Raw genomic sequence first — 27,545 nt, forward strand, 5'->3', positions numbered from 1 at the left:
GTGTACGCACACACACACACACGCTCAAATCCTCCGCCAGCTCAGGAGGTGGTGTACACACACACACACACGCTCAAATCCTACGCCAGCTCAGGAGGTGGTGTACGCACGTTTGAGTTAGTGCGAAAATGCGCAGAAAACAATTCCTAACACCACAAAACGCACTGACAAGATATGCTATATTATGACCCACTGTAAAACAACAACAACATAGTAATTATAAACTTCAGTATTTATTTTTATGCAGCGTAGACTTCAATGTTTAATTTGTGTGACTATAGGCTACCAAAGCATTTGATGTATTCCTCCAGTTGCGAGCCTGTGCGGCAGCTGCGCATGGACTAGGACTGAATAATTCAGACTGACAAAATAAAAAATACATTCTTCTTCTTTTAAATAATAATAATAATAATTAAATAAATAATAACGACATTCTTCTTCTAAACAATAAGCGTCATTAATAATAAAAATCATAATAATAATAATAAGAAGAAGAATCTTACAAATTGTCATGCTATTATTAATGTGAATGAATGGTACTCCACATCACATCAGCATCACTATTGTACACCCCAATACATGTGCCGTGATACAAAATTAAATGCTAATTGTTTCAAAACGTGCTGTAAAATAATGCACTGTGAGGTAATTTCTCATCCAAACAGCTTTAAACTGCTGGAGTGCGCTTCTCAACCCCCACACTATTAACAGTAGACTACTCGTAATTTGGGGCCATATGTTTTTTTTTTTGTTTGTTTTTTTTTGTTTGGGGGGGGGGGGTGCCTTTAATCCTACTCTTACTCCCAAATAAAACAATTTCGGGTTTTTTTTCCACTTCCCTGGTGATGGTCTCGATGGGCGCGTCTCAATCATCTCACTAGTTCAGTAGTCAGGGCACTGATCAGGGAGTCAGCCCATTGACTTATGCCCTAATCAGTGCCCTGACTAGTGGACTAGTGAGATGATTGAGCGCGCCCGATCTCCACGTCGGAGAAGTTTCGCTTCTTTGCCGTCTTCTGTTTGTCCATGGCGTAAAATGAGGGCGTGGGAGAGGCGGAGACTTGAATATATAGGGGCGTGTTATTCTAATGACGATCGTTTTCAGCCGCGGCATTTATCAAGGGCAAGTATTGCGTGGATTGCAGAGGTACGCACAGCTTCATAAATCAGGCGGTGAGAGGAGTGGAAGCATAATCTTACGCCAACATATCCCACACAGCAAGCGACTCCTAGGCGGATCCGCATTCGAATCGCCAAACCCGCGTGACTGTCACATTCGTTTTGGTACCGCCCCGAGGATGAGCAATGTCTGTGGGCGGCGCCGTGAATTCTACTATCAATCAGCGGATCCTGTGCGGACCCATATCGGATCCACGGACGCGTACGCGCCTTTACTGCTTGAACCATATACGCCCGTTTCTACACAAGATTGATAAATGGGGCCAGTGTCTCTTCGATTAGAATGACATTTTAAAGCTGCTCTCCAGTGTGTTCATGCTTTTACTTGCAGATGTCTGACGGACTGAACAGAAGGAATCCGCATTTCACACCTGGATATAAAGTAATCTCCACAGATCAATTGTAGTGCAATAGCGTTTACCAGCCAGAGACAGGAAGTTCGCTTTGACGAGCTGTTTTGAACCATCGGAACGAAATTCGTTTTGGCCTGCTTTTTTTCAAAATGCTGTCATTAGTGCCTTAACAGCTCTCACAGATATTAATCTGTTGTCTATCACAGTGTTTTACCGAAAGACAGATTCAGTGCTCATAGGATCTCACCTGATCATGACGCTGTGTCCCCTTATCTGTGTGAACAACAACAAACTCTTACTTTGGTCAATTAGAATAATAAATACTTTAAAAAAGTTTGTTTTTGCACAACAAATTTCATATTTACATTTTGTAAAATCTCTCGTATGTAATACTTGCCTTTTTGTCTGCGGCGAAGGTAAATCACAGCAGCAGCCGCCACCGCCAACAGAACAACAACAGTAACACTTATTCCTGCTACAGCAGCTGAAGACAGACCTGATCCTGGAACAGCTGAAGACACACAGACATTACTAGAGATCAACTGATCATTTCAGTAGAAAGACATGATATTGATTTATTTGATGAATAGCTGGTTGATTTCATAAATCAAGAGGGTTATTTTAACAAAAGCATTTAAAACAGCATCACAGCACTGTAAGTTCAACAGGAAACAATGTTCACAGGAAAACTGGGCAATTTTTCCTCCTCCCCCACCCCTCTGACCTGTGGCCTCCCTCAAGGCTCTATTTTAGCACCCTCTTTATTTTCTCTGTACATGCTGCCTCTGGGCTATATTCTAAGAAAGCATGGTGTGTCCTTTCATTTCTACGCAGATGACACTCAAATCTATCTTCCTGTCAAGAAAAATAATTCCACTGCGATCACCTCTCTTCTCCATTGTTTAGAGGAGGTTAAATTATGGCTAGCCCAAAACTTCCTCTTCTTAAACGAGGACAAAACTGAGGTCATTGTATTCAGTCCCAATGACAACACTCAGCATATAAGCCCTGAGCTAGAAAGTTTATCCGCTTTTAGATCGACAAGGGTCCAGAACCTAGGTATTATTTTGGACCAGCATTTAAAATTTGACAGACATATCTCCTCCGTCATTGGATCTAGTTTTTATCAGCTTCGTCTTCTGTCTAAAATTAAAAACTTTCTCTCCCCGAAAACTCTAGAAATGGCTGTTCATGCGTTTGTTACATCGCGTCTAGATTACTGCAATTCTTTATATTGCGGTATATCTAAATCTCAAATTGCACGACTTCAGCTTGTCCAAAATGCTGCTGCCAGATTTCTTTTAAAGCGTCGTAAATAAGAACATGTCACTCCTATTCTTAGATCACTTCACTGGCTGCCGATTAGTCAGAGAATAGATTTTAAAATTCTCCTCTTCGTCTATAAATCCCTTCATAACAAAACGCCTGTCTATCTATCAGAACTCCTTCACTCCTGTACTCCTTCCAGAAGACTCCGTTCTTGTGATCATGCTTTGCTGGTTGTTCCACGCGCTAGACTGAAGCGTAGAGGTGAGCGTGCATTTGCGGTAGCAGGGCCACGACTCTGGAATACCCTGCCCTTAGAGATCAGGCTGGCCCCTACCCTGTCTATTTTTAAGTCACTGTTAAAAAAAAATTCTATTTTCTTTAGCGTACTGATTACCCTGATGTGTTTGACTTTTAAAAGTTGTGCTTTTTATTTTTTACTCTGTTCTGGTTTTATTTTTATGTATGTATGCTATTCTTGACCTTCTGTAAAGCACTTTGGTCAGCCTGAGGGGTTGTGGGAAATGTGCTATATAAATAAAATTGAACTTGAACTTGAACTTGAACTTGAAAGCTGACTGATATTATGCACTTTTTTTGTTCTTATATATTGTTCAAAATGATAAAATTCATGAGCGTGCTTGTCTGTGACTTTAAATGCTCAAGCTTGTTACAGCGGAATAGATTCTGACTGGATATTATCATTGTTCATCAGCTGAATAAAAATGTTCTGAAAGTGATTCCAATGATATGGGTTATTACAGCTTAGACAAGATATACTTACATGTTTATGACGTTTAGCAGTTTTTTATGTAACTTTAAAGGGTTTCCTGTAAAATGACACCAACATTTTGAACCTAGACCATTGTATGTGTGTATGGGAAGCTTTTCAATTTGAGTAGGCCACATCCAGACGGAAATCCCCAAAAAATGGTCCCAGAGCTTTAGATGTTAATATTAAGAATGATTTTTAGAACTATATCTTTGTCGTCATCTTCATAGTTATCATCCTTGGTGTGAACGGGCCTTTACACTTTACTACAAGATGTCTTTTTTATAGAAGTATTCTTTCATGTTAGATTGTTAATTTTAACATTTGCTAAGACATTTAAATGATCAAATTCTATGAACTTTAGTTAATGCACTATGAACTAACATGAATGAGATAGGTATAATTAATATATTAATGTTTAATATTTAATATTATTATTGATACATTTAATTTGAAAATTACAGAAGGTTTTCATAGTTCAATCCTGTTTTACTGTTTCAATACTATTTTACTTGGATGTTATTTGTGTTTTCATTCATTATCCATTTTAAAAACTACTGATTGATTAATCGGTTATCGGCCAGTGCTGTCCAACCTAATTCAGTCGACCTCTTGTAACTGAGGTTCATGTGAAGATGATAGAGATGATCTTAATTATATTTCAATATGCAGTCAAAGGTCACTTTTATTAAAAAAGGCCAATATGAAAATATGTACGTTTCAATTTCAAATATAGTAAACTGTATTTTAAAATTGCTAAAGGGAAATTGACTGAATGACTAAATGACTCTCACCAGTGACAGAAACACTGAAGCTCCTGATGATGCTGAATCTGCGGCTGTTGATCTGTAGTTTATATTCTCCAGAGTCTGTGTGTCTGGTGTGTGTGATGGTCAGAGCTCCAGTCTGATGATCCAGCTTCAGTCTGTCTCTGAATCTCTCTTTACACTGATCATATCTACAGATCTGACTCTGATCTCCAGTGATTTCAGCGATGAGAACGTCATTAAAATACCACGCCATCACATCATTTGTATTTTTCATTACAGCAGGATCTAAAGTGACAGATTCTCCCTCCTTCACTGACTTTTTCTTAATTTTATCTCTTTCAGCAGCAGAAACATCTGAAACACAAACCAACAGATGATTGGTAGATCTTTTAATGAGAGGTGAGTGGATTAACCAAATTCTGTACTCAAGTAAAAGTAATGTTATTAATTATTTGAGTTAAGAGTACAAAAGTATCCATTGAAAAGACAACAAGTAGCGAGACACTGATTTAGAATTAGCAAGAGGAATAAGTCAAAGAAGCAAGTATTACAATCGGGATTTCTCCCATTACGGTGTCCACACATGACACGACATGTCGTCTTCCTGCACATATTTAAAGAAACAAATTACAATGTCATTATGACATTATTTAAATAGAAATAATACTTATCAGTTGCTAATTAACTTAATTATATTACATGATATATCTTTGCAACATGCAAATAGTAATTTATATTTACGCATTCCACTTGAACAGAAAATGTGTTTTTAAAATTATCTGTATCTGATTTAATATAGGTAAAGAGAAAAACACATAGGAATGTCAGCTAATGATCGCTAAACACATTGGCCCTCATTTATCAAAAGTGCGTACACCAAATTTCCAGCGTACACCCAAACCCATGGTGACTTTGAGATTTATCAATATGGACGTTGGCGTACGGCACGCTCAAATCCTACGCCAGCTCAGGAGGTGGTGTACGCATGTTTGAGTTAAGCCTAGTTCATACTGCCCGATTTTTGCCCCGATTTTGAGTCGCCGACAGGTTTTATGAAATCGCCGACAAATGCCCGGGATCACAGGCAAATCGGTGCTCGTGCACACGAATGACAATCACGCAGTGTGAAGACGCGATCAGAGAGAATCGCCGACGCCGGTGAGATATTTGGCATGCTAAATATCTGGACCTGTCGGCGATTCAAACTCCTGCTGTGTGAACAGCGTTCTGACTGAAAATTACATCGGCGATGACCGACAGCAAATGAAAGAGTGAGATACAGGGCAGCAGGACGTTCAGAGAGGAGTTATAGAGCAGAATATCAGTATTTTAATAGATATATTTACAATTCTATCAAACAGAAACAAACGCCAAACATTTGCACATCCAGCCACAGCAGCAGCACATTACAAAATTATTTATTTACCTCAAACTGTCTTTGCAGAACACAATTCTGGCTCCCTCTGTCTCTCCAACAATTTCTTCTGCCATAATCTTTTTTCTTTTTCTCCACAAATCAGCGCACATACAATTTGAAGCAAACTTTGTGCAGTTTATCATTTTTAATAACAATTCCAAGTCTCGCGCGAGAACTCCGGTCTGACGCACGTGTGATCTCGCGTTGTTTACTTGTCACATCGCACGTGTGTTTGGGAAACGTAGTTTGCGCACCGGAGAGAGAGAGCGAGTTGTCGGCGATTCTTCCTCTTGTTCAGTCATGCAGTGTGAACTCCTCTGTCGTCAAACCATCGTGCAGTGTGAACACAGCAGTGACTGAATGATACCCCAGATAGTCATGCAGTGTGAATAGAGCAGTGACCCGACGAGTTTGAAAATCGTGCAGTCTGAACTAGGCTTTAGTGTGAAAATGCGCAGAAAAGCAATTCCTAACACCACAAAACGCACTGACAAGATATGCTATATTATGACCCACTGTTAAAAACCACCACAACAAAAACATTCAGTGTTTATTTTTGTGCAACCTGAACGCCAATGTTTAATTTGTGTGACTTTACCAAAGTGTTTGATCTGTAGGCATATGTATTTCTCCAGTTGCGAGCCTGTGCGCTTTATCTGACGTTTCAGGCCCGTCTGGCCCGGCAGCTGCGCACGCACTGGGACTAAAATAATTCAGACTGACAAAATAATAAAAATGACCTTCTTCGTTTAAATAATAATAAAATCAATAAAAACGACACTCTTCTTCTAAATAACAAGAGTCATTAAGAATAATAATCATAATAATAAGAAGAAGAATCTTACAAATTGTCATGTAATTATTAATGTGAATGAATGGTACTCCACATCACATCAGCATCACTGTCGTACACCCCAATACATGTGCCGTGATACAAAATTAAATGCTAATTGTTTCAAAACGTGCTGTAAAATAATGCACTGAGGTAATTTATCATCCAAACAGCTTTAAACGGCTGGAGTGCGCTTCTCAACCTCCACACTATTAACAGTACTCGTTATTTGGGTCCATATTTTGTTTTTGTAAGTATCTTTAATCCCAATCTTTAAACTCCCAAAAAAAACAATTTCGGGTTTTTTTTCCACTTCCCTGGTGATGGTCTCGATGGGCGTCTCAATCATCTCACTAGTTCAGTAGTCAGAGCACTGATCAGGGAGTCAGCCCATTGACTTATGCCCTAATCAGTGCCCTGACTAGTGGACAAGTGAGATGATTGAGACGCGCCCGATCTCCACGTCGGAGAAGTTTCGCTTCTTTGCCGTCTTCTGTTTGTCCATGGCGTAAAATGAGGGCGTGGGAGAGGCGGAGACTTGAATATATAGGGGCGTGTTATTCTAATGACGATCGTTTTCAGCCGTGGGATTTATCAAGGGCAGGTATTGCGTACACCTGAATTGCAGAGGTACGCACAGCTTCATAAATCAGGCGATGAGAGGAGTGTAAGCATAATCTTACGCCAACATATACACCAGTTTCTATGCAAGATTGATAAATGATGGCCAATGAGTCAAAGGTCCCGTTCTTCTCGTGGTTTCGAAGCTTTGATTATGTTTACAGTGTGCAATATAACATGAGTTCATGTTTCACGTGTAAAAAAACACAGTATTTTTCACACAATTTACTTATCTGTACAGCGCTGTTTCCTCTGTCCTAAAAACGGCCTGATGATTTCCTTGTTCTATGAAGTTCCTCCTTCAGAAACGCGTAACGAGTTCTGATTGGGCCAGCGCTTCCCGTGTTGTGATTGGACAGCAGCTTAGCGCACTTTGGCCGGAAAGGTCTCGCCTCTTACCATAACGGGGAGATGCAAGCGCTGAATGCGCGCTCTTCTCCACGTGGGAGAGCAACAAGACCACGCCCCCCTATTTTGCGTGTTCTTGTGGGCGGAGGGTTAGTCAACAAACGGTTCTAGTGACGAATTTTACAGGTATTATTTATGCACTAACAGCAACATTACACACTAACTAAAGTTTGAAAGATGGAATAGCTAAGAACGGGACCTTTAAATGTATATGATTTGCTTTTAATCATAATGACTTACCATATAAAGTAATAATGAAGATCTTCTCACTATCGCTGCTGCCGCTGCTGATCTGAAGCTGATATTCTCCAGAGTCTTCAGTTGAGATGTTTGTGATGGTCAGAGATCCAGTCTGATGATCCAGCTTCAGTCTGTCTCTGAATCTCTCAGTACCTTCATTACACTGAACATCTGTGCAGACTTTACTCTGATCTCTGTTGATTTGAGCGATGCGAATGTCCTTATAATACCATCTTATTCTGTCTTGTTGGTTTGTTTGAACACCAGTGTGTAGAGTGACTGAATCTCCCTCCATCACTGACACTGACACTCCACCTGTATAAGCACCAAACACACCTGGAGAAGAAATGAACAGTTCATTAAGCCAAACTAAATAATAAAACAGGATTTCTTTTTAGAGAAATCTGGATTCATAATGTAACATGCAAACAAACAGCAGGAGACCATTGATTTACTTCAGTCATCAGACAAACATCTTCATCCTGATCCATATATTGCCCCCAAATCGGTGGATTTAAAGTACTTTCATACAGAAATTCATAATAAATTTGCCATCTCAAAATTAATTATGACATGGTGTGAATGCAGCATAAGCTGGTTGATTGGTTCAGGAGGAACTCTAAGTCGACTGCTGTTTGCTTGTGGAGCTCGGTCTGTCTAACTCTGCATTTTTGCATTGCCAATGGGAACGCCCTGATGACGTGTGATGTCTGTGCAAAAAGCGGCACTGAGGTATAGAAAAATGTGTTGACAGTCAGAGCATCTCCAAAACCGCAGCTCTTGTGGGCTGTTCCCGGGGTATACTGCAGTGGTCAGGATCTATCAAAAGTGCTCCAAGGAAGGAACAGTGGAGAACCGGCCGCAGGGTCATGGGCGGCCAAGGCTCATTGATGCAGACGAGCTACTGGAGCTCAAATTGCTCAAGATGTTAATGCTGGTTCTGATAGAAAGGTGTCAGAATACACAGTGCACCGCAGTTTGTTGCGTATCGAGCGGCATAGCCGCAGATCAGTCAGATTGCCCATGCTGACCCCTGAACACCGCCGAAAGTGGCACGTGAGCATCAGAACAATGGAAGAAGGTGGCCTGGTCTGATGAATCATGTTTTCTTTTACATCACCTGGATGGTCGGGTGCGTGTCCGTGGCTCACCTGGGGAACACATGGCACCAGGACGCACTATGGGAAGAAGGCAAGCCAGCGGAGGCAGTGTGATGCTTTGGGCAATGTTCTGCTGGGAAACCTTGGGTCCTGCCATCATGTGGATGTTACTATGACATGTACCACATACCCAAGCACAGAGGTGGACAGTAACTAAATACATTTACTTGAGTACTGTACTTAAGTACACTTTTTGAGTATCTGTACTTTACTTGAGTATTATTTTTTCTGGAAACTTATGAGTTTAACTTCACAACATTAGAAAGATAAATATCATGCTTTTTACTTCACTACATTTCTATCAAGGTCCTCAAAGTCGAAAGTCGTTTCTGTAGCTGCTCTGGAAGTCAGTGGATGATTTTGGACTTCTTTTTTTGCAGAAAGCCTGTTAGTAATCACTCTTGTAGGATCATATGAGGTTTCCCAACATTTTTTGAACACTGATCAGCTTTATAGCAAAATGCAAGACGACGGTTCCTCTGCGCAGTGTGCGTATGGGCATACTTAGAAAGTGTTTCAGTTTTCTGAAAATACTCTGAAGTTCATGTGAAGATGATAGAGATGATCTTAATTATATTTCAATATGCAGTCAAAGGTCGCTTTTAAAAAAAGGCCAATATGAAAATATTTACCGTTTCAATTTCAAATATAGTAAACTGTATTTTAAAATTGCTAAAGGGAAATTGCTCTGAATGACTAAATGACTCTCACCAGTGACAGAAACACTGAAGCTCCTGATGATGCTGAATCTGCTGCTGTTGATCTGCAGTTTATATTCTCCAGAGTCTGTGTGTCTGGTGTGTGTGATGGTCAGAGCTCCAGTCTGATGATCCAGCTTCAGTCTGTCTCTGAATCTCTCTTTACACTGATCATCTGTACAGATCTGACTCTGATCTCCAGTGATTTCAGCGATGAGAACGTCATTAAAATACCACGCCATGTAATCATTCAGTTCTCTTATTACAGCAGTGTATAAAGTGACAGATTCTCCCTCCTTCACTGACTTTTTATTCATTTTATCTCGTTCAGCAGTAGAAACATCTGAAACACAAACCAACAGATGATTGGTAGATCTTTTGCTAAAAAACAACTAACTCCACAATATGAGAGAGAACTATGGATATGAAAGTGATAACTTGCTCATTTGACTTTCAGTCTGAAGAATATTGATCACCATTGTATGCTTATAAACACAAGAGGTGAGTGGATTAACCAAATTCTGTACTCAAGTAAAAGTAATGTTATTAATTATTTGAGTTAAGAGTACAAAAGTATCCATTGAAAAGACAACAAGTAGCGAGACACTGATTTAGAATTAGCAAGAGGAATAAGTCAAAGAAGCAAGTATTACAATCGGGATTTCTCCCATTACGGTGTCCACACATGACACGACATGTCGTCTTCCTGCACATATTTAAAGAAACAAATTACAATGTCATTATGACATTATTTACATAGAAATAATACTTATCTGTTGCTAATTAACTTAATTGTACATGATATATCTTTGCAACATGCAAATAGTAATATATATTTACGCATTCCACTTGAACAGAAAATGTGTTTTTAAAATTATCTGTATCTGATTTAATATAGGTAAAGAGAAAAACACATAGGAATGTCAGCTAATGATCGCTAAACACATTGAGTTAAATGTATATGATTTGCTTTTAATCATAATGACTCACCATATAAAGTAATAATGAAGATCTTCTCACTATCGCTGCTGCCGCTGCTGATCTGAAGCTGATATTCTCCAGAGTCTTCAGTTGAGATGTTTGTGATGGTCAGAGATCCAGTCTGATGATCCAGCTTCAGTCTGTCTCTGAATCTCTCAGTACCTTCATTACACTGAACATCTGTGCAGACTTTACTCTGATCTCTGTTGATTTGAGCAATGCGAATGTCCTTATAATACCATCTTATTCTGTCTTGTTGGTTTGTTTGAACACCAGTCTGTAGAGTGACTGAATCTCCCTCCATCACTGACACTTCATCGGCAACGACACCAGACGAACCTGAAGAAATGAACAGTTCATTATAAGCCAAACTAAATAATAAAACAGGATTTTTTTTTAGAGAAATCTGGATTCATAATGTAACATGCAAACAAACAGCAGGAGACCATTGATTTACTTCAGTCATCAGACAAACATCTTCATCCTGATCCATATATTGCCCCCAAATCGGTGGATTTAAAGTACTTTCATACAGAAATTCATAATAAATTTGCCATCTCAAAATTAATTATGACATGGTGTGAATGCAGCATAAGCTGGTTGATTGGTTCAGGAGGAACTCTAAGTCGACTGCTGTTTGCTTGTGGAGCTCGGTCTGTCTAACTCTGCATTTTTGCATTGCCAATGGGAACGCCCTGATGACGTGTGATGTCTGTGCAAAAAGCGGCACTGAGGTATAGAAAAATGTGTTGACAGTCAGAGCATCTCCAAAACTGCAGCTCTTGTGGGCTGTTCCCGGGGTATACTGCAGTGGTCAGGATCTATCAAAAGTGCTCCAAGGAAGGAACAGTGGAGAACCGGCCGCAGGGTCATGGGCGGCCAAGGCTCATTGATGCAGACGAGCTACTGGAGCTCAAATTGCTCAAGATGTTAATGCTGGTTCTGATAGAAAGGTGTCAGAATACACAGTGCATCGCAGTTTGTTGCGTATGGAGCGGCATAGCCGCAGATCAGTCAGATTGCCCATGCTGACCCCTGAACACCGCCGAAAGTGGCACGTGAGCATCAGAACAATGGAAGAAGGTGGCCTGGTCTGATGAATCATGTTTTCTTTTACATCACCTGGATGGTCGGGTGCGTGTCCGTGGCTCACCTGGGGAACACATGGCACCAGGACGCACTATGGGAAGAAGGCAAGCCAGCGGAGGCAGTGTGATGCTTTGGGCAATGTTCTGCTGAGAAACCTTGGGTCCTGCCATCATGTGGATGTTACTATGACATGTACCACATACCCAAGCACAGAGGTGGACAGTAACTAAATACATTTACTTGAGTACTGTACTTAAGTACACTTTTTGAGTATCTGTACTTTACTTGAGTATTATTTTTTCTGGAAACTTATGAGTTTAACTTCACAACATTAGAAAGATAAATATCATGCTTTTTACTTCACTACATTTCTATCAAGGTCCTCAAAGTCGAAAGTCGTTTCTGTAGCTGCTCTGGAAGTCAGTGGATGATTTTGGACTTCTTTTTTTGCAGAAAGCCTGTTAGTAATCACTCTTGTAGGATCATATGAGGTTTCCCAACATTTTTTGAACACTGATCAGCTTTATAGCAAAATGCAAGACGACGGTTCCTCTGCGCAGTGTGCGTATGGGCATACTTAGAAAGTGTTTCAGTTTTCTGAAAATATTAAAGATTAGTTTCATTGGAATACACTTGATGCATGTATAATAAAATAAAATGTAAATGTCTGGGAGAAAGGGAAGAGTAAACAGTTGGGAGAATATCAGATGTGTATCAGTGTATTGGATCTGTGCATTCAGCCTTAAAGTGACAGCCGCCATAAAGAGCTTTGTAACTTTTATACAAGTATTAAAAGGAGTTTTTATTATATTTATATTATGTTGTTATTTACAAAATATATACGTTTATGGAGCGTAATAAAAAGGTGATCTTTAAATTGGTATTAAAAGCGATGCTGCCGGGGAAATTTTTGGGTGCACCTAAAATGTTGTGCTGGTGCCCCTAAATAAAAAAGTTAGGCACACCAGTGCATCCAAGGCAAAAAGTTAGTCTGGAGCCCTGTATCAGGATGTGATGAGTGTTTCAACAACTATAACCGAAAGTGCTTATGAAACAAAAAATGACTATCCTATCTCTAAATGGACAAGGCTTGCTTTTAAACAAAATGACTCACCATGAACAGTAACAATGAAGGTCTTTTCACTGTCGCTGCTGTTGATGAAAATCTTTAATTTATAAACTCCAGAGTCTGTGGTACTTGTGCTTGTGATGGTCAGAGATCCAGTATGACAGTTCATATTCAGTCTGTTTGTGAATCTCCCATATCCCATATCTTCACACTGATCATCTGTACAGTTCTTACTCTGAACGTCACTAATTTGTGAAATACAAATTCCATTAAAGTACCATTTAATATCTTCCTGTTGTTTTATTTTAACATCAGTGTGTAGAGTGATTGAATCTCCCTCCATCACTGACACTGACACTCCATCTGAAATAACACAGATGAAATCTGAAAAAGAAATGAACAGTTCATTATACATCAAATAAAAACATTTACATATTGCCCATGTGACGCCCCAACTGATGGTTCTTCACAGTTTAAGTATGCAATATATTCCCTGTATGTGAATGCATTGATGGAAACAATAGTACTTCCATGCCGCTTTCACCTTTGCACAGGTTAGTCAAGTGTTTTAATATTTCAATTGAACTTGATGTTGAAAGTATGTAAGTCCATATTAACAGGTGGAAATTGAGTATATTTGGTAGTTTAACAACCTCCCGCATTTGATTTAATTTGATTTAATTTAATTCACCCGCAATTGAATGCTATGTAAGTATGTTTTGTGACACGTGTTGACGGTGAATGTTTGAATATGTTTCTTATGAGTCAATACTACTTTGAGATGCTGGTGAAAGATCTATAAAGTGAAGAAACGTACAGAAACGTTGTGTTTGAACATGATGTTGTGAGTTAATTTAATTGTGAAAACAATATAGTGATGTAGCATTGAATAAGATGTTTAAAGATGTAAATGAGTAGTACAATGATTAATTAATTAATGAACAGATTTTCATGAATGCATTATGTAAAAACAAGGAGACTGAACCAATGAAGATTTGAATATAGGTTTATTGAGACATGTTTTTGAACAATTGTATTTGTACGAGAAAATATAAAACAAAGCAAGACAATGTTTAATTGTCTGATCATACACACAACTTTTGTCTGTCTTTCTTTCACCTTTGCACAGCTTCTGGGCGCTGAACATTTTAACTGATAGCAGATGCAGAGGTCCTGTTTGAGTGCAGTATCTTGGGACATGTGTGGCCTGTACTAGGGCTGAAACGATTCATCGAGTAACTCGAGTTAATCGAATCAAAAAAATCCTCGAGGCAAAATCATCTGCCTCGATGCTTCGCTTCCATTTAACTACACACACATATTGCAGAAAGACATTTTTTGTGTAAGGACTCGGAGTATGAGCGGATTGCGGTTATATCCGCGGTTCAGGTGCATATAAACATCCCAAATATTGCAGGTGGATGAGAGAAATCTTTAATATGTTGATTTTAATAAAGACGCGGAACTCTCATATCACGCTAAAACACAATGAATGCGCGTCGTTCTTTAACTTTCGTTTTCAGCTCATGTCGAGATCCAAAGACCGCAATGCGAGAGAGAGAGAGAGCGGGCGGGCATCAGCACTGGTAATATCATTTAATATCGCTGTTTTTAAATGAAGACACCTGTGTGTTGAGCTTCAGGATGCGACGCTGAACATTTAAGTTTCATTTGCGGCAGTACACGCGTCAGCTGAGGAGATACAAGCAACTCCAAACACATGAACTCGATGGAGTTTGCAGCTTTGCACATGGATCACCGTCATTGTGATGTGTGTGAAATCTTTAATGAGACTTTATATATCCTACTTGATAATATCTTCGAAAGGCACCATTAGATGTTCTCAATACTAGGCGCAACAAACATCAGAACAAGCTGTAACGCGCACGCGTTTGTGATGAGCAGCGCTTGTGCTTTCACTTTCAGAGCTCAGAGCTGTGTGCTTTCATTGATTTGTGTAATTTAATCACACTTTAATCATATTTATAGCTACTAACTTAAAACAAGCTGTGTTACAATGATGAATGATTAGCTCAAACGATCAGCATGTGTGATGTACTTTAACTGAATTAAACATATCTCGCGTTTGATCACGTTCTAGCGGTTATTCCTCCGTGTGATGTATAGGTTGTCGACCCTGGTTTATGTAAATGTAATTTGGCCAAATAAGTTTTTTTTGTTTTGTTTAGCAACCTTCTTCAGTGTAGCTAATATGTGACGATAGCATTGCGCTTAAAGGTGAACTATGTAGTATTTTTGCAGTAAAATATCCAAAAACCACTAGGCCGGTGTTATATATTTTGTTCAGTTGAGTACCTACAATATCCCAGATGTTTCCAACTATTTGTAAATTGTGAGAAAATTGCTATTTTAACTAAGGACAGGGACGTTTCAGCATTGCATTTGAGGGAGTCGCCTGTCAATCGCGTCATATCTGCGTTATCCTCGGTTTCGGCTTTTATTTGGCAGGAGCGCTTTACTCTTAGCAGTGTGAACAACTGAACGCACGGAGTAACGTCATAACATCGTTTTAAACACACTTAAATGTATCTAATATGATAAACAGAGCTCCATTACCTCAAAATCATAACCGGAAGAGCGGATCTGTGCAGGCGCCCGGCAAATGAGTCCTGTCCCGTCATAATAAAAGTCCCGGTATTCGCAAGGCGGGTATTTGTTTAACAATCGCTCCAGCAGCTGTGCTCAGGTCCATAACACTCGGTCCTGCTCTGCTTTAGACTACAGTAAAGTTAATAACCGCATGCATGAACGTGATTTCTGCCCGAGTCCTATTTTTCACCGGCTGTGATGAGAAGACCACATTTCCCAAGATGCTGCGCTCACACTTTGCGTCATCAAACTACGCATTTGTTTTGCATAGGCGCCCTCCAGTGGACAAAAGCTGCATAGTGCACCTTTAACACGGAGGATTTGAAGTTATGACTACCGGGTGCTGGTGGATGGTTTGCTTCTAACAGCTGATTCGGTGACGATAGAGCTGATCCGCACATCTCTTATTCCAAGTTAACCTGTCCAATATGTTTTGCTTCAGTAAAGGAGTAAATAAGACAGTAAATGCTTATGTCATGCCTGAGCTGAAGCTGAAACATAAACGTTAAGTTGCACAACATAAATACAATGTTTAGTTATTTATATTATTTATAGAATATTAGAATATTAGAATATTTATATTACATAGAATTTATAGAATATTTATATTGGTATTATTGTTATTTATATTACTACTATTTAGATTTATTGGTTGTAGGTTTAGTTTTAGATTGAACTATGTTTACCTTTTTAAAGCAATTTGAAATAGATTTTTATTTAATATGGCAATTGTATGCATTAAAATTGTTTAGTTTCACAGTTATTAATGTATGCAATTTCAGCAATAAAACTTAATTTTTCTAAAAAGAAAACAAATTAGATGTTAATTTTAAGATACCCGTCTTATTGTCTCTTATTGCTCTTTAATAAAGAAAAAGTAATTATTATCCGATTAATCGATCGATTAAGTGGTAGATTAATCGATTACAAAAAGAATCGATAGCTGCAGCCCTAGCCTGTACCATGATGTTAGTTTTACAAACTCAGGTTTACAGGATTAGTTTTGAGTTGACAAAACCAAACCATTGTATTCAGGCTTTGTTCGTACCATGATGCTGATCATCAGCTTTCTTTGTCAACTCAGACTTTGATCCTCAGTTCATTAGTTTAGCTGTGACATCAGCAGTGAACAGCCAATCACACGCTGTGGAACTGAGATTCACTTCTCGCTAGACAAGCAGTGAGATTAATTTCTCTCTTCTGCAGAATATTACAAGATTGAAAAATATTAAGAATTAAAAACTTTAAAAAATACACAGCAAGAAGAAAAGCTGTCTATGAAAGGACAACTTAAAGAAAAAATAGTATACGTCAATGCAAGTAAAAGTTATGAAGTTAGTTTAGTTGATATAGAGAATATTGAACATTTAAGCTCAGTAAGCTTCCTTTTTTAATAGGCTATTTGTATTTATTGATTTTAAAGCTTATTCATATGACTTTATGCAGGGGATGTAATTTATATGACTTATGTATTAATTTGAACCAAGTGCCTATTAATGATTGACTAACTAAAATGATAAATGTGTAATTGATTAAATACTTATAATATTTAATTGATTATAATAATTACATAAATTATATCTAAATCATTCAAAATTATTATTTTTTTATAAATAAGCATTGTTAAAAGCCAGACACTTTAGTCTTTAAAAAACATTTGCTATGTAGTGACCTTTAATTTGGAGCAGAAACAGGGGGAGTGACTTCATTGCATTAGAAGTGTGTCACTTTACTCACAGCGGATTGGTCCAATTTCAGTTTGAGATATCTAATCCAGAACATAACCAGCCCTGGACCCAGTGTTGCCAACTTGGCGACTTTGTCGCTATATTTAGCGGCTTTTCAGACCCCTCTAGCGACTTATTTTCAAAAAAGCGACTAGCGACAAATCTAGACTTTTTAGACAAACTGAGGCCCCGTCCACACGGAGACGCGTTTCGCTGTATACAAATTTTGTACCGTATCGGCGTTTCGTCCACACGGATCCGGCGTTTTGAAGCATAAATCCAATATTTTTCGTAACCGGGTCCCAAAGCGGATAAATCTGAAAACGATCATCTTCCGTTTTCATGTGTACAGCGAATCCGTATATTTTCTGAAACGGTGATGTCATCACACTACGTCCAGCACGGTGAAGAGTTAAAGGGACACAACTACGGGCTCTGGGCATGCGCACATCAATATCACGTCATTTAATTACCGTATCTGCATTACTGTAAGGGTATGTTTTGGGTTGGGGTAGGTGTAGGCATTAATAAAACACATCTGTTAAGTAGCAAATGTATTTATTGTTATTTCATTGTGAGATTTTGGCTTACCTCCGACCACTGCTATACCCATAGACAGTAAAAGAAATGGACGGAGGGATCCCATTGCCTTCTACGGCGTTAAGTGATGTCAGTATAGGAGCACTTACTTCCTGATGGCTGAGCGAACTGCGCAGGCTCAGACTGAGCTTGAGGCCGTAGATGTGACGTGAGCCTCCTGTCTGACAGCTGTGAGTCTTCTAGTAGATGTGGAAAGTGAAAGCTGAATCACGTTGTTTAAATATTTTCTCCCGTTGCTTTTGGCTCACTATGGGCTTCTCCCCATTCTTCCCCCTTGACTTTATCAGACTTTATGTCTCCACGTCCCCCCGACTGTCTCATAGACAGTAAAAGATTGCCTGCGAGCGTCTCCTCAGGTCTATACGGTAATTTCTCAACTGTGCGACAGAGTCGCGTTGGTTATGACGCAATCGTTAGCCTATTTTTACAAAAACAGCTTCTACGGGGCGATAGTGTAAGATACAAGGTAATGGAGCCTTTTATGCATTGTCGTGTTTCTTTAGAAATAAACAATGGACAAATGGAGTCTTTAAACGTCTCAGATGTAAAGTTATTCACTGTCAAAGTGACTCAAAAATGAATGGGAGTCAATGGGATGCTAACAGCAGGTGATGGCTTGGTTAGCAATGGCAGCCCCTAGGGGTGGAACGCTTTCCGAGCGCTAGATTACCCCATTGGCTATACCCCTGCTAGCCACAACTCTTCTTCTCCGTTTTTAGTGTATTTCTGTGGCAGAATTACAGCGCCACACACTGGCCTGGCATGCAAACTACATCGTTTTTAGTCCGTTTTCTTAATCCCGTGTGGACGCAGATATTTCTTGAAACGAGGAAAAAAAAGTGATCGGATTAGGAAAGCGCTGGCTTCGTGTGGACGAGGCCTTAAGATACTTTAGTTTACAAATGTCGCCAGTAGCTTACTGTCCTGCGAGCGCAAGGTTTTTTTCCCCTCTGCCGTCAAACACACACACCTCTCTCTGCTTCTGCCCTGTTCAGTGAATGGCTGAGGGGAGCTGCACGGCACACGCACACAAACAGCAGCTGACAGACGTGAATGAGCGAGCTACACATGAGCACACAAGGTTGCCATCGATTTCTCACTTAATGTTATCTGCTTCTTTTGTTTTATATTTAAATAAATTACTTATGATGAGTTCCATCTGTTGTGCTTATCACTTACGGTGTATTAGGCTACTCACTATCAGGGGCGGAGCGGGGGGGTAGCTAATGGGGCTTAAGCCCCGAATGTTTTGTCAAAAGCCCCGAATCTTTTAGTAAAAAAAAAAAAAACTCATTTTGTTTCATTTCCTCTCAGTCTTTCAGCCTGGAGCGGCAAAAAATGAAACAAAAGCTCCTTTACCGTGTGTGTGGCAGTCGGCAATGCGCTATGGCAATGCGTCGCACACATAGACTGTCGCAAAATCCCCAGCTTGTTTGCCAATGCCAACTGCCAATAAAAACTAACGAAGAAGAATATACATCTTCTTCTTCGTCGTTGTCATCAGGGATTGGCGGGCTTTTGTATTTCACCGGCGTCGTAGTTAAAGGGGGGGTGAAACACTCAGTTTCAGTCAGTGTCATGTCAATCTTGAGTACCTATAGAGTAGCATTGCATCCTGCATATCTCCGAAAAGTCTTTATTTTTTTAATAATTATATAAGAAAGATGCGCTGTTCCGAGTCTTTCCGAAAAAAGCCGAGCGGGTGGGGGCGTGTCGTGTGAGCGGAGCTAAATTATGACGTGTGCTCGCTGCTGCTATGTTGAGTCGAGTGCGTCGTAAAGCTGTGTCAACAGCGGGAAAAAAAACTTTATTCAAAATAAAAATATGGCTTTTAATCAGATACAGCCATACATCTATGATCCGGAATCAGACCCAGAGGCTGCAGTTGAACAGGAGCAGCAGCAAAAACGACTAGAGCAGGACGTCTGTATGTGGTACAAGTTATACACTAACTATATAATATGCTTAGCGGCTTGTGTTATTTACATATTTATACTTGAATTATATCGTCATATTTTTGTCTTTGAAGGTGTACATGTGGGAAGTGCAGTTGTGCACGTGTGTTTGTGTGTTTACGCGTGGTTTGTGTAGACAGTAAGCGGACTAAAAAAAACACAGACATTTGAAGCAGTCTCACTCACCCTTCTAACGTTGGGACTGCTCCATCATTCAGCATTAGGCGATTGGGAAAATCCGGCGTCGAGCTGGGCCTTGTTTATGAAACAGTCGGCACCGAAATGCAGCGAACAGATATAAACATTCGCGCAACTCAGTTGCTGATCCGGAAAAGCAAATTACATCCACTGTTGCCTTAACGCGGGGTTTTTGGGGAATCTGTGCAGGACTGTCTTGGTCTGGCAACCAAAAACGCACATCACCTGTTCAGCGCATCCTACAAGCCAGCGCTTTGATGGGCGTAGCCTGTTGCTTTCGCTCTCTCCCTCTCTCTCTCTCTCACGCGCTTCCGGTAGAATTGTCCGTAAGGCCCATACAAAGAAATTCCGCCCCCATTAACGTCAAAGGGGATTCATAATCTCAAAAAACTTGCCGAAACTTATGACTAACCGGAAGTAGTATTTTTGTCAAAGAAATACTCCCATCAAACGTCCACCTTAACTTTTGAAACTTTGTCTATGTTTAGTATGGGATTCCAAGTCTTTAACAGTGTAAAAAGATCAGTATGCATGAAACAGCATTTCACCCCCCCTTTAACTATAGTTAACATGGACACTACACATTTTTTTTTAAAAGGAACACTAAACCTCACCGTCCAGAGAGAGATTCTGCGTCAGACGAAAGTGTTACAGGTTTGTGAATCCGCTGTTGTAACACTTGAGTTACATGACTGTATTGCAGGCTAGCTAGAGTTAACGCTAGGTTTTACTTATTAAGCCGAGACACGACAGGTGAAAACAAAGTCAATTTTGAGATTTTGGGCCAGTTTACTCCCTTAACATGTAAGCTTTCATGTCACAATAAAAAAAAGGCAACATTACACATTTAAGGGTGTTATTTCATTATATTTTGTCACCGTGCGCCTTTAGATTTCTACCTGAAATCATCCAAAGTTATTCTAACGCGAGCTCCCGTGCCGTCTCCATTCACAGAAACATGTCATGCCTGGTGTCATTATAAAGCTCCCAGTCTCACACACACCGCTGTCTAATCCAAATATGGGCATTTCCTTTGTAGAACTAACCAACCACGAAAGTTTGCAGCCGAAAACAACATCTGATTGGTCATGGATTCTGATGTAGCAAATCTGTCAGCTAAGCACAAAGTAAACCAAACTGAACTCTAAAGATTAATAATGATGTTTACACCAAATTCCAATTTCACCTATGCAGGCTAACTTAAAAATAGTCAGATAATGGTTGCCTTTTTTATTTGCCTGGGGTTAAAATGAGTCATCCTTAACATGTTTGGTGTTTTGGATTCACTACAGCTGGAGAACAGTTAAATACAAAACAGGCTGTAGGCTCTAACTGGGTGAATTTTTTTTTTTTTTTTTTTTACTGAGTAACGTACTCGGTTACTTTCGTAACCTCGGTTCCCTGAGAGAGAGGAACAAGTATTACGTATGGGAAAAACTCCTTTTCTCGAGAATGTGAAGCAAAATTTTATTAATAAAGGTATCTATGTAAAGCGCATTGAGCTGCACGGCCATAGCCCAGCGCGAGGAGCGCTCTGATTGGCCGGGCCGCGGCAACTGCAGGAACCTATGGTGAGGCGGCTGAGAGGAACGAACCAATGGGGGGCGTTCCAGAAGCCCGCCGAAAAAGGTGCTTATATTTGCAAACAGGAGGCTATATAAGACCCTAATTCGCCATAGGTGTCAGGTTTTAAGATCGACTGAAGCGATACCTGAGAAGCATAAACACGGCACGGAACGTAATACTCGTTCCTCTCTCTCAGGGAACCGAGGTTACGAAAGTAACCGAGTACGTTCCCTTTCGAGAGAGGTTCCTCGTATTACGTATGGGAACACAATGTAAAGCGCCGTGTGTGCTGACTGACCCAGTATACCCAAAGCACATGTTAATAAACCCCCGATAGACCGACAGAGGCGGCTTATAAGGGGAATGAAGAACCGGAAGAGTCGGTTCGTTTGAACAGCTGATCGGACATAGTCGGATCTTATGATGAATGAATAAGTGCTTGAGGGCTAATGTGTACAGGCCAAAACATAAGGCAATCTGTTTGTCAGGGTCTAGAAAGAGCCTAGATGGAGAGAAGCCCTGCTTGTAGAGCTTGAACCTCCAACTTGTAGAATCTGATAAAAGTGGACGGAGAGGCCCAGCCTGCCGCCGCACAGATATCTTCCAAAGAAATGCCACACGACCAAGCCCAAGATGAGGCCATGCCTCTAGAGGAGTGGGCTTGAATGCCTGTAGGACAGGTTAGGTCCTAGACCTATATGCTAGTGGGACTGCATCCACTATCCAGTGTGAGAGTCTGTTTCATGACAGCACAACTTTAGTGCGGCCACCGAAGCAATGAAGAGCTGATCCGACTGCCTGAAGGGGGCGGAGCGCTCTAGATACAATCTCAATGCTCTGACTGGGCAGAATAGGTTTGCGTCTTATTCTCTCTGAGACGATAGCACTTTCAGCATAAAACCATGCCTCGGTTTGAGCACAACCTTGAAGTTGCTGGACCCAAACTCAAGACAGGAAGGGCTCAAGGAGAGTGCAGGTAAGCCACCCACTCGCTTAACCGAGGCCACAGCCAGCAGAAAAACGGTTTTGAGTGATATGTGCTTCAAGCTCGTGGTCTGAAGTGGTTAGGAGGGGGAACCCTTCACGGCCTCCAAAACCATGGCGAGGTCCCAAATAGGGACCGAGGTAGGGGCAAGGCGGGCTGAATCTCCTGGCCCCTTTAAGAAAACACACAATAAGATCACTTTTCCCTAGTGAATGTGCCGCGATCGGAGCGTGGCTAGCTGCTATGGCGGAGACACACACCCCGAGTATGGAGGGGGGATGACCCGCGTCCATTAGCTCTTGGAGAAAGCGAGCAGTTCCGCCAGTTCGCATGAGTGTGCGTCGATGTTTCGCGTAGCACACTGGTTAGAAAACCACTGACCACTTCAAAGCAGAGCTGCCAGATAGCAGGGGCTCTAGCTTCCGAAATAGTGTTCATAACCTGTCAGAGAGGTTCCCGGATACCGTTGATGGGCCATACGTGGAGGGCCCACAGCTCGGGATTGGGATGCCAGATCTTCCCTTTCGTTGGCGGAATAGGCCATGGGGCTGTGTCTGACAGCTGAAACAGTTTGGAGAACCATGTGCGGTTCTTCCAAAGTGGGGCTATTAAAAAGCACAGGCTTGCAGCTGGATCGCGATCGGAGGGAGCATATAGAGGGAGTCTGGGCCAACATGGGCCAGGGCATCCCTGCGTTTGCAGAAAAAATATTGGGCACCGTGTGCTGTGTGAGCTGAATCGTTTGCGGGTAAAGGGACCATCCCCCTGGGGACATGGGTCCTCTGGATAACATGTCCGGACCCTGATTCAGAATACCTGGCACGTTAGCCGCCCTTAGGGAGCTCAGATTGTGCTCTGCCCATAAAAGGAGATGCTTAGCCATGCAGTGAAGAGAGTCTGATCTCGGCTGCCCTAGCGATTTTATGTACGCTATCAAGACGTGGTGGTTCTTATGCCGTAAGACGCTCGTTGAGTCTTGAGTCTATGACAATGACTGTACTGATAAGCCTGCCCCTCGAAGGTGAATCTCAAGAATGGCCTGTAGAGGGGGTTATCGTAACGTGAAGTATGCGTTTTTCAGATCTATTGAGAAAACCCAATCCCCGGGGCGAATGTGCGCGAGGATTTGTTTCACCGTCAGCACCTTGAAACGAGCGTGTCATAAGTGCTTTGTTCAGATGCCTGGAAAATGGGCCTGAGACCGCCACCCATTTTCGGCATGAGGAATTAGCGACAGTAAAAACCTGACTCGCTAGCGTCGGGTGTACTGTTTCCGCCGCTCTCTCCTTTAACAGTTTCAATGCCTCAGCGAAAAGCACGTGACTGACACTGTTTCTTACTGAGGGCTCGACCACGGTTTGAATCGCGGGGTCTGCGAGCAAAACTGTAGCGAGAACCTCGTTTTATATGTTCAACACCCAATATTATATACCAGGAATGGCCTGCCAGGCCTGGGCTCGTGAAGCCAGGGGTTGAATTAGATTCGGGGGCTGGCCGGTTAGTAATAGGGGCCTGTTAGCCGGGTTGCTTGTGCTGTAACACTGCTTGTAACACTGTGGGGATAGTGTTAGTTTTGGCGGTGCAGGCTTTGCAGTGGGCGCGCGCCTCACATTTATATTGTGTGTGCGAGAGTGAACTTTGTGAAAAGTGCTTGGGTGCAGGAGTGCAGACTGTAAAGTGGGCACATTTCCTACATAGAAAGCTCTTTTGTGTGTAGTGTAAACAATGTGTAGTGGCGCACAACCTACGTAGAATACCCACGGTGCAAACCAGTGAGCAAATCCACAGGGGTAAACGCACACAGCATTAGTGTGCAGGCGGGCGTGTTTAACACAGGCTAGTTGACTGCAATATTTCATCTCCAGTCACTTAACTTAAGGGAACTGGGAGAATGTAAGGAAGTGCGGGTGGTATGTGAGCCATTCCACAATGCCGTTATGTTCTAGTCTAGACTGAAAGCGCGCATGCAGACAAGCGTGTTTGACCACAGGCTAGTTGACTGCAATAAGGCTAGTTGACTTTATATGGTGTAATCCGGCCGCGGCGGGATTTATTTGTGATTTTGTGAGGCTGAATTAACAGTGCTTATGTAGGGGTGCACACTGTGTAGTGGACACTTTGTCTACAGTGTAAAAACCTTTCCAGCCGCCTGAATAAAGGGGACTGGAAGTGATAGAGTGAAAAAAGGGCTTAGCTTGGCAGCCATTTTCCGACGCCCTTATGCTCTGACAGTGAGCGCGTGCTATGACGTAAGTCGCGCTCTAGTCAGCAACGCGCTGTGGAAGGGGCGCGCGTGCGCTATCATGACAAGGCAGCCATTACAACTTCCTTGGCAGTAAGTGAGCGCTGCAGCGACATTGTTCTTGACATACCCAACAGCCCGAGCTCGCTCGTCTAACTTACTCTAGTATTCTCTGTCCGCAGCGCTTCAGCACGACGGCAGTAGAATGAGCACGGCGAGAGCTTCGGCTCGAGTTAGTTTATTCACTCTAGTATTCTCTGTCCGCGGCGATAGAGCGACAGAACGAGAGAATTGGAAGCGTGAGGAAAAACGTACTCGGTTACTTTCGTAACCTCGGTTCCCTGAGAGAGAGGAACGAGTATTACGTATGGGAAAAACTCCTTTTCTCGAGAATGTGAAGCAAAACTTTTAATAAAGGTATCTATGTAAAGCGCAGTGAGCTGCACGGCCATAGCCCAGCGCGAGGAGCGCTCTGATTGGCCGGGCTGCGGCAACTGCAGGAACCTATGGTGAGGCGGCTGAGAGGAACGAACCAATGGGGGGCGTTCCAGAAGCCCGCCGAAAAAGGTGCTTATATTTGCATACAGGAGGCTATATAAGACCCTAATTCGCCATAGGTGTCAGGTTTTAAGATCGACTGAAGCGATACCTGAGAAGCATAAACACGGCACAAAACGTAATACTCGTTCCTCTCTCTCAGGGAACCGAGGTTACGAAAGTAACCGAGTACGTTCCCTTTCGAGAGAGGTTCCTCGTATTACGTATGGGAACACAATGTAAAGCGCCGTGTGTGCTGACTGACCCAGTATACCCAAAGCACATGTTATAAACCCCCGAGACACCGACAGAGGCGGCTTATAAGGGGAATGAAGAACCGGAAGAGTCGGTTCGTTTGAACAGCTGATCGGACATAGTCGGATCTTATGATGAATGAATAGTGCTTAAGGACTAATGTGTACAGGCCAAAATGTAAGGCAATCTGTTTGCCAGGGTCAAGATAGAGCCTAGATGGAGAGAAGCCCTGCTTGTAGAGCTGGAACCTCCAACTTGTAGAATCTGATAAAAGTGGACGGAGAGGCCCAGCCTGCCGCCGCACAGATATCTTCCAAAGAAATGTCACACGACCAAGCCCAAGATGAGGCCATGCCTCTAGAGGAGTGGGCTTAAATGCCTGTAGGACAGGTTAGGTCCTGGACCTATATGCTAGTGGGACTGCATCCACTATCCAGTGTGAGAGACTGTTTCATGACAGCACAAACTTTAGTGCGGCCACCGAAGCAATGAAGAGCTGATCCGACTGCCTGAAGGGGGCGGAGCGCTCTAGATACAATCTCAATGCTCTGACTGGGCAGAATAGGTTTGCGTCTTATTCTCTCTGAGACGCGGGTTAAGCAGTGCAAAGACCTGCATACTGAAGGGGTTGATAGCACTTTCAGCATAAAACCATGCCTCGGTTTGAGCACAACCTTGAAGTTGCTGGACCCAAACTCAAGACAGGAAGGGCTCACGGAGAGTGCAGGTAAGCCACCCACTCGGTTAACCGAGGCCACAGCCAGCAGAAAAACGGTTTTGAGTGATATGTGCTTCAAGCTCGTGTTCTGAAGTGGTTAGGAGGGGGAACCCTTCACGGCCTCCAAAACCATGGCGAGGTCCCAAATAGGGACCGAGGTAGGGGCAAGGCGGGCTGAATCTCCTGGCCCCTTTAAGAAAACACACAATAAGATCACTTTTCCCTAGTGAATGTGCCGCGATCGGAGCGTGGCTAGCTGCTATGGCGGAGACACACACCCCGAGTATGGAGGGGGGACGACCCGCATCCATTAGCTCTTGGAGAAAGCGAGCGGTTCCGCCAGTTCGCATGAGTGTGCGTCGATGTTTCGCGTAGCACATTGGTTAGAAAACCACTGACCACTTCAAAGCAGAGCTGCCAGATAGCAGGGGCTCTAGCTTCCGAAATAGTGTTCATAACTTGTCAGAGAGGTTCCCGGATACCGTTGATGGGCCATACGTGGAGGGCCCACAGCTCGGGATTGGGATGCCAGACCTTCCCTTTCATTGGCAGAATAGGCATGGGGCTGTGTCTGACAGCTGAAACAGTATGGAGAACCATGTACGGTTCTTCCAAAGTGGGGCTATTAAAAAGCACAGGCTGCAGCTGGATCGCGATCGGAGGGAACATATAGAGGGAGTCTGGGCCAACATGGGCCAGGGCATCCCTGCGTTTGCAGAAAAAATATTGGGCAGCGTGTGCTGTGCGAGCTGAATTGTTCGCGGGTAAAGGGACCATCCCCCTGGGGACATGGGTCCTCTGGATAACATGTCCAGACCCTGATTCAGAATACCTGGCACGTAAGCCGCCCTTAGGGAGCTCAGATTGTGCTCTGCCCATAAAAGGAGATGCTTAGCCATGCACGGTTCTTATGCCGTAAGTCTTGAGTCTATGACAATGACTGTACTGATAAGCCTGCCCCTCGAAGGCGAATCTCAAGAATGGCCTGTAGTGGGGGTGGGGGGTTATCGTAACGTGAAGTATGCGTTTTTCAGATCTATTGAGAAAACCCAATCCCCGGGGCGAATGTGCGCGAGGATTTGTTTCACCGTCAGCACCTTGAAACGAGCGTGTCATAAGTGCTTTGTTCAGATGCCTGGAAAATGGGCCTGAGACCGCCACCCATTTTCGGCATGAGGAATTAGCGACAGTAAAAACCTGACTCGCTAGCGTCGGGTGTACTGTTTTCGCCGCTCTCTCCTTTAACAGTCTCAATGCCTCAGCGAGAAGCACGTGACTGACACTGCTTCTTACAGAG

The 27,545-nt window shown here is 42.2% G+C and overlaps 1 protein-coding gene across 2 annotated transcripts in view; it reads right to left on the minus strand.

Moving 5' to 3' along the window:
- Positions 1–1,814: 1,814 nt before the first annotated feature.
- The window catches only part of LOC137040028 (carcinoembryonic antigen-related cell adhesion molecule 1-like), a 30,721-nt gene continuing 4,990 nt past the window's right edge, over positions 1,815–27,545 (minus strand). Inside the window, exons 2-7 of one of the 2 annotated variants that reach the window (XM_067415430.1) lie at positions 12,901–13,239; positions 10,707–11,036; positions 9,730–10,059; positions 7,859–8,194; positions 4,365–4,694; positions 1,815–2,043 (exon numbers count right to left, since the gene is read on the minus strand). In XM_067415430.1, coding sequence (XP_067271531.1) covers positions 1,841–2,043; positions 4,365–4,694; positions 7,859–8,194; positions 9,730–10,059; positions 10,707–11,036; positions 12,901–13,239 — 1,868 coding nt within the window. In that variant the 3' untranslated portion in view covers positions 1,815–1,840. Of the gene's footprint in view, positions 2,044–4,364; positions 4,695–6,488; positions 7,726–7,858; positions 8,195–9,729; positions 10,060–10,706; positions 11,037–12,900; positions 13,240–27,545 lie in introns of those variants that run through there. The other variant, XM_067415431.1, reaches the window with a different exon arrangement.

Source organism: Pseudorasbora parva, chromosome 14 (assembly GCF_024679245.1).
Source record: "Pseudorasbora parva isolate DD20220531a chromosome 14, ASM2467924v1, whole genome shotgun sequence".
Lineage (NCBI taxonomy): Eukaryota > Metazoa > Chordata > Actinopteri > Cypriniformes > Gobionidae > Pseudorasbora > Pseudorasbora parva.